Source organism: Synchiropus splendidus, chromosome 16, assembly GCF_027744825.2.
Source record: "Synchiropus splendidus isolate RoL2022-P1 chromosome 16, RoL_Sspl_1.0, whole genome shotgun sequence".
Taxonomy (NCBI): Eukaryota; Metazoa; Chordata; class Actinopteri; order Syngnathiformes; family Callionymidae; genus Synchiropus; species Synchiropus splendidus.
Genome location: NC_071349.1, coordinates 13,050,250 through 13,063,235, shown reverse-complemented (window position 1 = coordinate 13,063,235; position 12,986 = coordinate 13,050,250). Strand labels below are relative to the sequence as shown.

The 12,986-nt window shown below is 45.8% G+C and overlaps 1 protein-coding gene across 3 annotated transcripts in view; it reads left to right on the top strand.

Annotated features, from left to right (window-relative positions):
- Positions 1-12,175, top strand: part of LOC128747419 (leucine-rich repeat and fibronectin type-III domain-containing protein 2) — an 89,569-nt gene extending 77,394 nt beyond the window's left edge. For all 3 annotated transcript variants that reach the window (XM_053845296.1, XM_053845297.1, XM_053845298.1), the window contains 2 exons: positions 5,123-6,518; positions 9,821-12,175. In XM_053845296.1, the coding sequence (XP_053701271.1) occupies positions 5,143-6,518; positions 9,821-10,805 (2,361 nt within the window). In that variant the 5' untranslated portion in view covers positions 5,123-5,142 and the 3' untranslated portion in view covers positions 10,806-12,175. The remainder of the gene's footprint in view (positions 1-5,122; positions 6,519-9,820) is intronic.
- Positions 12,176-12,986: the final 811 nt, after the last annotated feature.

Sequence of the window (12,986 nt, the reverse complement as noted above, 5' to 3'; positions counted from 1 at the left end):
AGAGGACGTGGTGTAGGACCCAAGTGCGAGTGGTTATAGGCACAGGAGGCAGGAGGGAATTATAAACATTTAATAATTAAACAAACTAAAACAGAACAGAAAGCATCACCGAACCAGGAAGAAACAGAGCAAACGCAGAATGTAAAAACAGTAACAAAACTAACAGAAGTGCACAAACATGAGTAAAAAGTCAAAACAGAAAGCGTCACCGAACCAGGAGAAAACGAACTTAAATCACAAAAGAAACCGAGAATAAACTACAAAAGAAACCAACACGGCAAACAGCAAGAAACCAAAAAACACTAACTCAGGAACCAGTTAAACACAGACAAATCCAAAATAAGATAGCTCACAGAACGAGAGACACGAGAACCAGGAGTTACCACAGGAGCTAGCAAACAGAACAAAAAAAAGCCGAACACAGGGAGAGACACGAGAACCGCCACCGAACCGGGAGTTAAATGAGCTAGCTAGCATAAGAGGCCGAAACAATGAGAACCAGGAGTTAAACGAGCTAGCTAACACACAGAACAAGAGGAGCCGAACACAGGGAGAGATACGAGAACCAGGGAGAGATACAAGAGAGGAATAATCACAGGGACTTCCGGCAAACACAGGGAACAAACAATGGGATCAAAAACGGTCTGGCACACGTTTCTGGAGCCCAGGTGTTCTTGTAGACCAGTCATTAGAGGTAAATCGGCTCCAGCCGTGTGCCAAAGGAACCGAGGGGAAAAAACCAAAACCTGGATTCGGAGCCTGGAAGCGGAGCCATGACATGCATTGCGATATGATATATCAATATATCGGTGGTCAAAGTATCGTGATGCATTGATATTGATATACCTCTCTTGATGTTTAACCATGTCTCCACATGACCATTAAATACAACACTCACTATGGCTCACTATGGCTCACTATGACTGTGGTTGAGGGTTCCACACCTTCTCTATATACATTTTCTCTGCATCTTTTATCCCTGCCTCCCCCGCCTCCATCCACCATTAATTATGGACCACCATGAAGTGACCAAAACGTAACCTTTCTATGTGTCCAGGAATGTCATAATTGCTTCAGCGCCGGTGGTCACGCACACGGTTGGTTAATAATGAATGTCTCACTCCTGTGCGTCGCCACCATGAAGCACCGACGCTAAGTGGCTGCTGGTATTTCAGCAGCATCACTGCTCTCCACATTTGCCACTAAAGGCCGCGTGTAAATGGACCTTATACATCCACCGGATGGGTTTGTGGCGTCGCTGTCTGATACCAGAAAGGTCAGCGCTTCCCCTCCTCTACCTGCCAACTATGTACTCGAGTAGTATATACTCCACTTTTTCTCTGGAATTATCGCCTTGTAATGACTCTCTTTTATACCGCCAGGCAAACGTGGGGGGAGGAAAAGGGGGGGAGCAAACAGCAGCTATTTTAATTGTGCAGATGCATCAGGGTTCTGGATGCATCCATTATTGGAGCCCACTCATGAGAAACTGTCCGTCATCGCTGACAGCGCTCTGCGTGACGCCTGGCACAGCTAAGCTGCAGCGCTGAGCCAGCCTCTACTTTTTTTTTTCCATGCATTATTTACATCATGTGCTTGTTAACATTAACATTTAGAAGTGAAGTGTTTGCAGAGCGTCCATATTGTGTCATCATACGTCGGCCCTATGAGTCGGGAAGTCAGGGACGTTTGCGTCAATGAAATGTCTCAACAACAGCACACTTCAATGACTTATATTCTTCATTGTCACATCTGCAAGTATTTTAGAAAGCCAGTGTGTTGCCATGGTAACGTGGTGACGCGACACAATGACAGTTATATTCTACCGTTGGTTTTCTTGCACAAGATTCACAGTTTTTGTGGATATAAATGTTCGGTGTGAAGTAAAGTGTAACGTAATGTCATGAGAAGGTGGTCGCCTGGATGTATCCTGTCGTTTCCTGCTGTGTTTTGACACTTACGCTGGAAGGTTTTTACATGACTCTGTCGTTCATAATTGTGTACTAATACGAAAATAGTTTTTTAGTTGTGTGGCGGTGCCTTCTCTCCTTCATTCTTCATTTCATTTCAATTGTCTTCATACTTGTTCCTAAGAAACGGTCCCACTATTTACTCATTTCCCATAATCCTCAGCTTCTAATTTGAATTGTGATGATGCAGTTGTAGACCCACTTTTATTTTGTGACGTTTAGCCAATCTCATTTTATTCATTTTGTGGAAGGAGCCATCTTGGATTCATTTTGTGACTTGTCTGGCTACAAATAAATACGGAGCTAGAAAAGCACCCAGAGTGCGCAAACCTCTGCCAAGCAGCTTCAATCCACAGCAACACAATTTTCTAACGGCAACCTTAAAAAAAATACTTATTCCTTGTTCCATTTCATTCACATCCATCCATAACTTATTTTGTTATTTTGAAGAGAAACTGACAAAACAACACTGTGGAAAACACAACCTACTTGGCATGGAGATGTAGCGGATTCTAAGACAGGATCACTTCCTGTCCTGCAACCATTATCGACTGAATCGCTTTGCTATATTTGAGGGTCCACTGTGCTCTTGGCTAAACTTCCTGGTTAGCAACATCTACCCTGCTCTGGTTTGTGACGTTGGCTGATTCACTTGGCCTTTGCAGAGCTCCTCCGAAGTCAGGGCTTTTAAGTGTATGACTCACTTCCTGCTCAGCCAAACTTACCAACTCCCGACTGCTTCATTATGCAGAAGACAATGCACAATCGGCAACAATTAGATGAGAAAGACTTGTTTTGAGTCAGTTGGAGCGAGGCATCTCCCGCTGTTGACGCACCCGTTGGATTTGTTGGACTCAAAAAGTGGTGGCTGCTTTCTCTGAGTGTCATTTTGAAGTGTGAGTCACTTCTTAACAAAGTCCATGTGTATCCAAACAGCTAGTTTCAGCCATTTTCCTCGTATTGTGCTATATATATATGATCTCATTGTGGCACACTCTCTTGACGCTGTATCACTTCATTGTGTTTGAACAAACTTGTATCATAGTGGGAGTCGGCTTATTTATACGCGCTGGCTCTGCTGCGATCCCCTGCGCTTCTTAAATAGAAGTAATGGCAGCAACGCGAGCCAGATTCTTGCCAAACATTTCTCCTCGTGGTTCCAGCGAGAGACATTCGATCACGGCGCTGATAAGTCATTAAGCCGCTGTAAATATTTTCAAAAAAAAAAACGAAATTGATTTTCAGACTGCGGGCGCGTGGGGGATTAATGATTTAAATGTCTGGGGGAATTAAACGTTGGTCGGAGGAAGCGGAGCGTGGCCGTCAATTCTGCGGAGTCAGCCAGGTGTGAGCGCGGTTAAGACGCTCACAGGGCTGTGCTGATTCCATCACCCGGGGCCGCGGAGTTGAACGCTCAGGGAGGTGGGGGGGGGGGTGACTCTGCGCCTTCTTGGGGAAGGTACACCGGCGCCATGTGGAGGAGAAATCAAAACAATCTGATAAAGCTAGATATAGCCGTATAGCCTCCCCCGTCAGAATCCATGTCCCTTTCACTCACCTGACGTGTCAGAGTGCACGCAGATGACTTTGGTTTTCAGTAAGCCCCTGCATGTGCGTCAGCTTTTTAGCATGGATTAATCCTGATCTTCATTCAGACGGCCCTCGTGGGATTACAGTCTTCACAGGGAGTATGAATATTTTAAAGGATCGTATTACAAACAATAGTTTCTTGAGGATTATCGTGGTTATCTCTGCCGGCAGGATTTGCGCATACACTGGATTTGACTTTCGACAGATTGTAGCGAAGGGGATGAACGCAGGTAAGAGAGTCAGAGCTGGAAATTAGTGTGAGTAAGGAGGAGCTGGAGACAGTTATTAGGAGCGAGATGGGAGTATGTGTGTGTGAGACAGGGGGGAGGAGGGCGTGAAAAAAGTAGTTGAGATCAGTCATCCGGAGTAATGGACAGAGATGGAGGAGAGAGTAAGGAAAGTTCGGGAGGAGGTTTGGACTGGTTGAAGGGAGAGATGGAGTTGAATCCAAAAGCATTGGTGATGGATGAAGCGGACAGTCGTGTGCCACATATTGATGGCATGGATGTCGACCTTCCATGTTGAAATAGGTGTCGTCTTTTCCCGATGCTCAAGAAGGATGACCATTTTTAGCTCTTGTTGCGTCGTGTGTGAGGTTACCTGTTATATAAAGTGCCTTATGTGACCACAAGCTTGACTAATAGTGCCGTATAAAAAGCGGCGTCATGAGTCAAACTCTTGGTGAGTCGCGGTAATATACAGTATTTACCACGTGACATCAAACTTGAGTTGCAAGATTGGAACCTTAAGGTACGCCACCTCATGTTTTAACCCCCACCTCAACTGCCGATCCGCCAGGAAATGCCATGCTATGCATTTGTGATGGGTAGATGAGGCATCATGAAACAGTTTTTCATATAGTGCCCTAATTTTCAGGGGCCACAAGATGCCGCACCAGGTTTGGAAATCATCTAAGGTTTTCTTTGAATTAGATGCTCAAGTCCAAACAATTTACAGCGGACAGCGCCATCTACTGGCCTCTGAAAATCCGAACACTGTTTCATGAAACCTCATCTACCCTTCACTGTTTTCATTCATTGGAAGTGAGAACTTGTTGGATCCTGCGTGAGCATTATACGATCAAGATTGGTATAAGACTCGCCATGATGACCCCTGAGTCAAAGAAGACTAAGACTTGAGGTTTGAAACCAACCAAACAGTAAATAAATAAAATAATCTGCAGTTTTATGGGCCCTCAGGTGAGTGCAGTTGCAGCGTTGTGTAGTTGAAGACTATACTGTGCCGTAAGAAAGCTGAAGACAGTTCATGCTGACGAGAGAATCAAAAGAGGACTCGGGCGTGAAATAATGGAGAAAAAGAAACAAACACAATGGCAACCGTGGGGCGATTGAGTAACTGTTGAATAAGCATAATGTGCTTTTGTCTGAAACTCAATGAAAACAATTCTTTTCTGAGTGAAACAGACGTATTCCCTCAATGCTTAAAAGCTTGTTTAAATTTTGACTGAGTGAGTGAAGTACCTGTTAAAGTGTTTTTTCTTGACACTTTTTAGGTCTTGTCCGGACCAAATGTGAACCATTTTCCCTCTCTTTTGTCTCCAGGTCCATCTGAATGATCTAACATGGACAAAGTGGTCATCAGTCTACTGCTTCTGGCAATGGGAGTAACAACGGTCCATGCGTGTCCCAAATACTGCGTCTGCCAGAACCTGTCGGAATCGCTGGGGACCTTATGCCCTTCCAAAGGTCTCCTCTTCGTCCCGCCGGATATTGACCGCAGAACTGTGGAGCTTCGGCTCGGCGGCAACTTCATCCTCAAGATAACCACTCAGGATTTCGCCAACATGACCGGCCTTGTGGACCTGACCCTGTCCCGCAACACCATCGGCGCCATCCAGCCTTTTTCCTTCATCGACCTGGAGACACTGCGGTCTCTTCATCTTGACAGCAATCGTCTCACGGAGCTGGGACCCGACGACCTGCGGGGTCTGATCAACCTGCAGCACCTGATCCTGAACAACAACCAACTGAGTCGGATTTCCAAAGCAGCCTTTGATGATCTTTTACTCACTTTAGAGGATCTAGATTTGTCGTACAACAACCTACGCAGCGTGCCTTGGGAATCCATCCGCAAGATGGTCAGCCTTCATCAACTGAGTCTGGACCATAACCTCATCTCCTTCATTGCCGAAGGGACTTTTACAGACCTGGAGAAATTGGCACGGTTGGACCTTACATCCAACCGTTTGCAAAAACTTCCCCCAGACCCAATTTTTGCACGCTCTCAAACCGGTGTTTTGGCAAGTACTCCCTACGCACCTCCGCTTTCTCTGAGCTTTGGAGGGAACCCACTCCATTGCAACTGCGAGGTGCTCTGGCTTCGGAGGCTCGACCGGGAGGACGACATGGAAACCTGTGCTTCACCTACAAGTTTAAAAGGGCGCTACTTCTGGTCTGTTCGTGAGGAGGAATTTATTTGCGAGCCTCCCTTAATCACCCAGCATACGCACAAGTTGCTCGTGCTCGAAGGGCAAACAGCAAGCCTGCGCTGCAAAGCCGTAGGGGACCCAATGCCGTCCATACACTGGGTTGCTCCTGACGACCGTTTGATAGGCAACTCTTCAAGGTCGACGGTTTATGAAAATGGCACTCTGGACATTACAATGACGACATCAAAGGATTACGGAAGCTTTCTCTGTATCGCTGCCAATGCTGCGGGGGAATCTATGGCGTCCGTAGAGCTGTCCATCATCCAGCTCCCACATCTGAATAACGGCACCGACCGAACGGCGCAGCCCAAGTCGGGACTCTCGGAGATCACCAGCTCCACCAAAGTCAGCAAAGGGGAACCCAAGCCTTTACCAGAGAAGGTGGTTTCCGTGTCGGAGGTGACCGCAGTCTCCGCTTTAATTAAGTGGACTGTCAGCAAGGCCGCCCCAAAGGTCAAAATGTATCAGCTGCAGTACAATTGTTCCGAGGATGAAGTGCTCATTTACAGGTAAGAATTAGTCATTCCCCGTGAATTAAATTTGGCTGCTGCGCCACGAGTTACTTCCAAGATAAATCTTATTCATACATTTATGAGCCATTAAAGATTCAGCGTTGAACTTGTAGTCAAGGGTGGCGAGGGGTTAATCCGGCTGGAGCGGAAACAAGTCGGCCCTCAGTCAAAAGACCATTTACATTTGTCTACTGTTTGTGAAGCGTAATTTACAAGTCACTCGCTGGAAGACTTCCCGGTGTCAGAGGAGCATGCTCTTCCTTGATCTCTGCAGTTCATTTATGAAATACATGCGGTCCATCTTGAGAAGGACGTAGTTCAATAAAGAGTTTTCCTTTTGTAGAAGTGTAATTTGAATCCCAGTAGTTCAGTTTGGTGCCACGTAATGTCAGGATACGTGGCACGTGGAGATGGCAGTTGACGCCAGGAAGGAGTGAGGGGCCCGATGGAGGAAACTTCTTTAGTGATTTCAGAAGAAGAGCCTTTGTCAACCTGTCTTAAAAAGAAAAAAAAAAAAAAGGGGGGGGGGCCTAACACAGGGCCCTGAGGTGCACCGAGTTGAGGAAAAAGTGTTGCTTAACACAATTGAAACATGCTATTGTCAATCGGAAATCCAAATAATGAACCTCCACATTTGGAGCCCATCATGGCGACTTGTTCCCTGAGTGCATTTTAGAGACAGTCAACCCCGAAGGAGGATTTAGAGAAACGTGTCTTAATCTCCTACTTGAAGACACGTTCTCCCTCGCAGCCAGCCAGCAATTGTCAACGATGCAGCAAAAATACAGAAGACGAAGGGCACTCGGAGCGAAGCCCAGAGTACAATCCGATCCCCGAACCATTAATTAGAAACCCGACAAGAAAAAGGATTAGACTTCCATTTTAATATATCCCACTTAAGCTTTCAAGTCCATAAAATGCGGCTGCAGTTTGGGTTTTTCCGACTCTGCGAAATCAATTTCCAGCGACAGATGAGACTGTGGAAGCAATAACATTCAGTGAAGGTATTTGAGCTGGAGAGAGGAAATCAGCGAGTCCGTATAACACAAGTGCTACGGATCATTTTTCAGTCTTGGTGTTGGTCAAGAGTGGCGGCAGCTAGTGGGAATATATCTCACATGAATTAGCTTCAATTCCGGAAGACAAATTATCACGAGAACCTGGTGAGATCGCTCATCTTCGACGAGGAATTTCATGTATCAGGTGTCAATCCAACAAGACTCTGCTGAGTTACAGTATCACATTGGATCATACTACATAGAAAACATGGACATGGTTTGAAAGCTATCATGCTAGTTGTTCAGTGGCACCGGCCAAATACAGGATATGTGTGATGAGTAAGGATTTTCAGCATCAGAAAACTGTGTCCCAAGAAAGCGAGGGACTGCGATGGCTTGTTTTAGAAAATAGTTCGGAGTGGGAGTTGCAGTGTCTATGGTTTCCTTTAGTTTGAAGGCTTGCGGTGTATTTTTTTAATGTGCGTCTCCAACGTGTTCTCTTTCCTGAGGCGCCACATGTTGATGGTTGGACTTTCCCCTTTCAATTCCATCCAAAATATGTGCCTTATCACGGCATTTCCTGATGCCGTAGGCGGCGCTTTGCCGGGTTGTCTGACAATGTAAGAAAAATGCTTGGGCTCTCGATGAGGTTTACGCTCTTGCAACTCAAATGTCACTCTGCGTATATTGTACAGTAACTAGTGCCGATGCCGATTGTGGCCCCAACTATCCGTTTTGAAGTGGCACAGGAAGGGAACGTTTGATTCATGTCAAAGCCTAGTGCCGCAACATGCACCATGGCATCTGTGTGAACATTGGGCGCAATGGAGCACTAGCTAACCGTCAATATGTGCTCTCACTTGAAACTATCAATGTCAGCAATATCAGTTTAGAGATGACTGGATGGATGGTAACTAGTGTAGTGCCCTGAATTCATCCCCAAATTCACCATCTCCGAGGTCCACCTGGACTCAGGAAGTGTCATAGCAACGTCAAATCCCTGGACAACTGCGAACTCATCAGGCGAATCACAGATCGTGAGAATAATTCAGCTGCTTGCAGGAGAGATGTGATTTCAGATGTGAACCTTGGCAGCCAAAAGCAGATTCCGAAGCTGGTTCTTTTCAGTCTCCAGGCGTCAACACAGTATTTTCCCGCTGCTCACTGGCTGTTTTCAACTGTTGCGGCATTGTTTGTGAACTCCAGTAATGGTGTCTGTGGCGTATTGAAAAGGCAGCGAAGATGATCAGGACTTTCAGTTTTCACTTGTCCCCATCAACATGCTCCGTGCGCTCATTACCAGCGACAGCGCTCCTCGGGCTGCTGGGTCCCGTCTCTTCTGCCGGCAGCTGAGCGGCGGCATGATTAAAAAGCAATCTGAGACTCATGGGAAGGAGGGCGATTGCACAAGTTCTCTCTAACACATGGGGCCTTGCAGCTTCATCCTGGTCGTGGAGAGGGAAAAAAAAAAAAAAAAACGGCAATTAATGATGGATAATGGAGCGGAGTCCCAGCGGTGTCTTGGCTGTGTGTGTGATGGAGGGATCAAAGCTGCCAACACATGTGCAGCAGAACAGGATGCATGAGCAGGGAATCTATATATAGGTGCATTCAGGTGTGTGGAGCGTCCGTCAGATGGCGAACAATATGTTTGAGATTCGGACGCTTGTCTGATCCAATAAGGTCAATGAAATGAGTCAGTCACATCCGGCAGCTTCTACGTTGTGTTGAGCGTTTTATCTATCGTTCCATCAGCAGTTTTCCTCAGCAATTGTTCTTGAATCACACAGAAAATACATATGCATTTTTTTACTTGGAACAAAACACAGTTTACAAATTTTCATTGGATTTTTTTATTTACTATTTTTTACAACACACTGTGGATGTAAGTTATTTATAACATGACAATGTCTGTCTTAGATTTACTTTTTTTTTTTTTTTACCACCCCAATGTCAAGTCTTATTTTAGTAGGTTTAAAAGAAGGTAAATAACAGAAAGATGTCACATTTTTGTGACAGCGTACATTGAGTCCAGAATTTGGCGAGCAACTCCATTGATTTATCATATATATATATATATATATATATATATATATATATATATATATATATATATATATATATATATATATATATATATATATATACAGCTTACATTCACAGTAAAATGATAAAATAAAATCCAATAAAAATTTGTAAACCGTGGTATGTTTTTTTTACACGTGAAAATATTTTTTGCTGTGACGTTAATCCATGAAAAAGTGAAAGTAATGATTCAACCTTGCCTTTTATTCCATGCAGGATGATCCCAATGACCACCAGGGCTTTCGTCCTCTCCAACCTGGTGCCGGGGATGCAGTACGACCTCTGTGTTCTGGCCATCTGGGACGACACCGCCACCACCCTCATTGCGACCAACATAGTGGGCTGTGTCCAGTTCACCACCACGGAGGACTACCCACAATGCCAGTCTCTCCACAGCGGATTCCTGGGCGGCACCATGATCCTGGTCGTCGGTGGCATCATCGTGGCCACGCTGCTTGTCTTCATCATCATCCTCATGGTGCGCTACAAGGTGACCAGCGGCATCCAAACCAATAAACTACCTACAGTGAGCAACACCTATTCCCAGACTAACGGCGGCGTGAACCGGTTTAACGGTGCTCCGCCGCAGGTCAAGTCCACAGTCGTGGTCATGCGGGAAGAAATGGTGGAGTTCAAATGCGGCTCCCTGCAGAGCAGCCTCTCGTCTTCGTCGTCCTCTTCTAACTCTATAGAAGGCCAAGCCGTGAGAGGGGCGGTCGACCGCTACAGCATGCAGGCGTCGGAGTGCAGCACGCTCCCCAGCACCAAGTTTAAAAGGCACGGTGCCAAAGCGAGGCCAAACCTGGACAGTTTATTAGGAGCCTTCACCACGCTGGAGATGCGAACCGTCGCGAAGGAACACCAGGGGACTTGTGGCCCTTCCCAGACCTCCAGTGCTATGATGGCAGTAGCGGTGGCACCCTTGTCCGACAAAGAACCTCTGCTAGGAAGGGCGGAGTCCACCACCATGCTGGGGCGCCTGCTCGGCATGCCGCAGGAAGCCAAGCCCAAACGCAGCCACTCATTCGACATGGGCCACGTGGGGGCGACGCAGTGTCGAAACTCCCAGCCCCGCAGAATCAGCAACATCTGGACTAAACGCAGCATGTCAGTCAACGGCATGCTGCTGCAGTTCGAGGACAGCGAGGATGAAAAGCCCACTTTTGAAAGCGGGGAGTGGGTGATGGAAAGCACCGTCTGAGTCCAAACCATGAGCGGAACCGGAGCGGTCGGGGGATGGGAATTGCATGACACTCTACAATGTGAATACTGTACAAGTACTGGTGACAAGACACTGATCAATGGCTGGTGGTCGTGGAACACTTGAGGGAGTTTCTCTCCCAGGAAGGACTTCGGAAGGAAATATGTGGAAACCAAAAGGATTCTCTTGAACCAAGGTCACGCCCTCATCTTTGGGAACTGGACTACTAACAGTAGACAAGTCATTTTTATTTTCATGTGTGTTTTGTATTGTTTTTACTATTTATTATTTGACTCATCCGCAGACAGAGGTGCAGCTTTCTTCTTTGTGTGTGTGTGTGTGTGTGTGTGTGTGTTTTCGTGAGCATCCACCGATTAAAAAAAAGAAAAACCACAGGTGGGAACAAAACCCGAACAAATTTAAGCACACTTCAAAAACAATAATCTCAGTGTGACTGTGGGAGGTACAGGAAGACCAACATCACAAGCCAATCTTGAATGTCTACCTCAAGTTATTGAGACATGAGGTTCTTTTCAATAGAAAGAGAAATTGACTTCTAATTTTCAAAAGTGTGTTGCATTTTTCCCGTCAGTCTGACTCAAACAGTAGAAAGTGGAGCTCAAATGCTGTATTTTCACATCTTACAATTCGCCTGACTTAAAAAAAATGTGTTTTAATATCAGTTTTGAGGCACTTTTCACTCACAGCTGGATGTTTTTGAGTCGCTCGATAAAGTCAGTCGATCATCATGCTAACAACAGACGCATGTAGCTCATCATGTGTCGCATTCACAACTCTGAAAAGAGCTGAATTTAAAAATAGCTTTTCCGTCATGTTGATGCCCTTTAAATTCGGAAGAATACTGGGGTTGTCTAACATCTCATCCTTTGTATTTTGTTCACCTGAATGCAATGCACTTGAGAACAAGCGAAACACCCACTTCCGAAAGTGTTTCAAGTCTTTGTTTCAGAACGTCACGCTGTGGCACAAATGCCTTTCTGAGTTATTTGACATTTTCCTAAGTGGTTGATGATGATCTCAGTGGTCTGGTAGACTGGAGGCCATTAGAGCGCCGGCTCCCAGGCTGAGTTTATATTCATGAAAGGCAGTCAGTCATCAGCTTGAAGTCAAATTCTTACATTTATGTTCGAGCCGCTGCCAAACTGAAACAGTTATTAGTCAGAGTCGATCGATCTGTGTTCGCTTTGGCTTTAAAAACAGCTTGAAACAGGATTGTTTTCCTGCAACTGTTTCCAAAACCAGTCCCTTCACACCCCCCCAACAATAATAATAATAATAATAGTTTAGGTGAGCTAGTTCCTTAAAGTCAAGAGTCCCAAAAATCGATCCGATAAAACACACTTGCTTAATTCAGGGGTTGGACAAAATGATGGAAACACCTTCACGCTTTTTTTGCTTGAAGGTGTTTCCATTATTTAGACCAACCTCTATATATATTCAGCACCAGTGGCAGTGAAGCCTCTTTGTCCTTGTGCAAACACATTTTTACCTTCTACTGAATGAGCTGGGAGTCGACCACAGACAAACCTCGGATGACTTAGACCAGTATTTCTCCAGGAACCTAAAAAAGCTTGAAGGTGTTTCCATTGTTTTGTCCAACCCCTGTATGACGGGGCTTGCTAGGCTCAACCTCGATGCAAGTCTTGGGCCATAAGTCCTGACTATTTGGGCAGGGGAATCCAACTGGAGTGGCAGCTTTTGTGGGAATCAGAAAGAGGTATTATAAGGGGTGTAGGTTGCAGCTCGGTCCAAGCTTCCAGTGAGGGCAAGGCTCCGGCGCGGTGCCGATGCCACAGCAGAGTAGTCTCTTCGTTCCCTGCTTCCGAGAGGTCGTGCCATCGTGGTCGACCCCAATCTCTCAAGCTGTGAGGATGCAGTCCTCCATCGTGGTGCGATATCCCGTCCCCCAAACATCTTCTCCTGACACGTTTTGGAGCCGTGTCCGTCTTTACCAGAAAACAAATTCATCATTCACACGCCTCAGGCTCGGCGCGGCCCGATCGCTACTTTTCAGGTGCAAAAAAAGAGTGTGACGTTTCTTTCACCAGATTGCACAAACCAATTTAAATTTAAAAGCTGCGTTCGTATGAAAAAAAAACCTCTTTCAGCAGATTGAGCAACACTGAACCCTTTGTTTGATCGGCATTAGTTCTCAGTCAG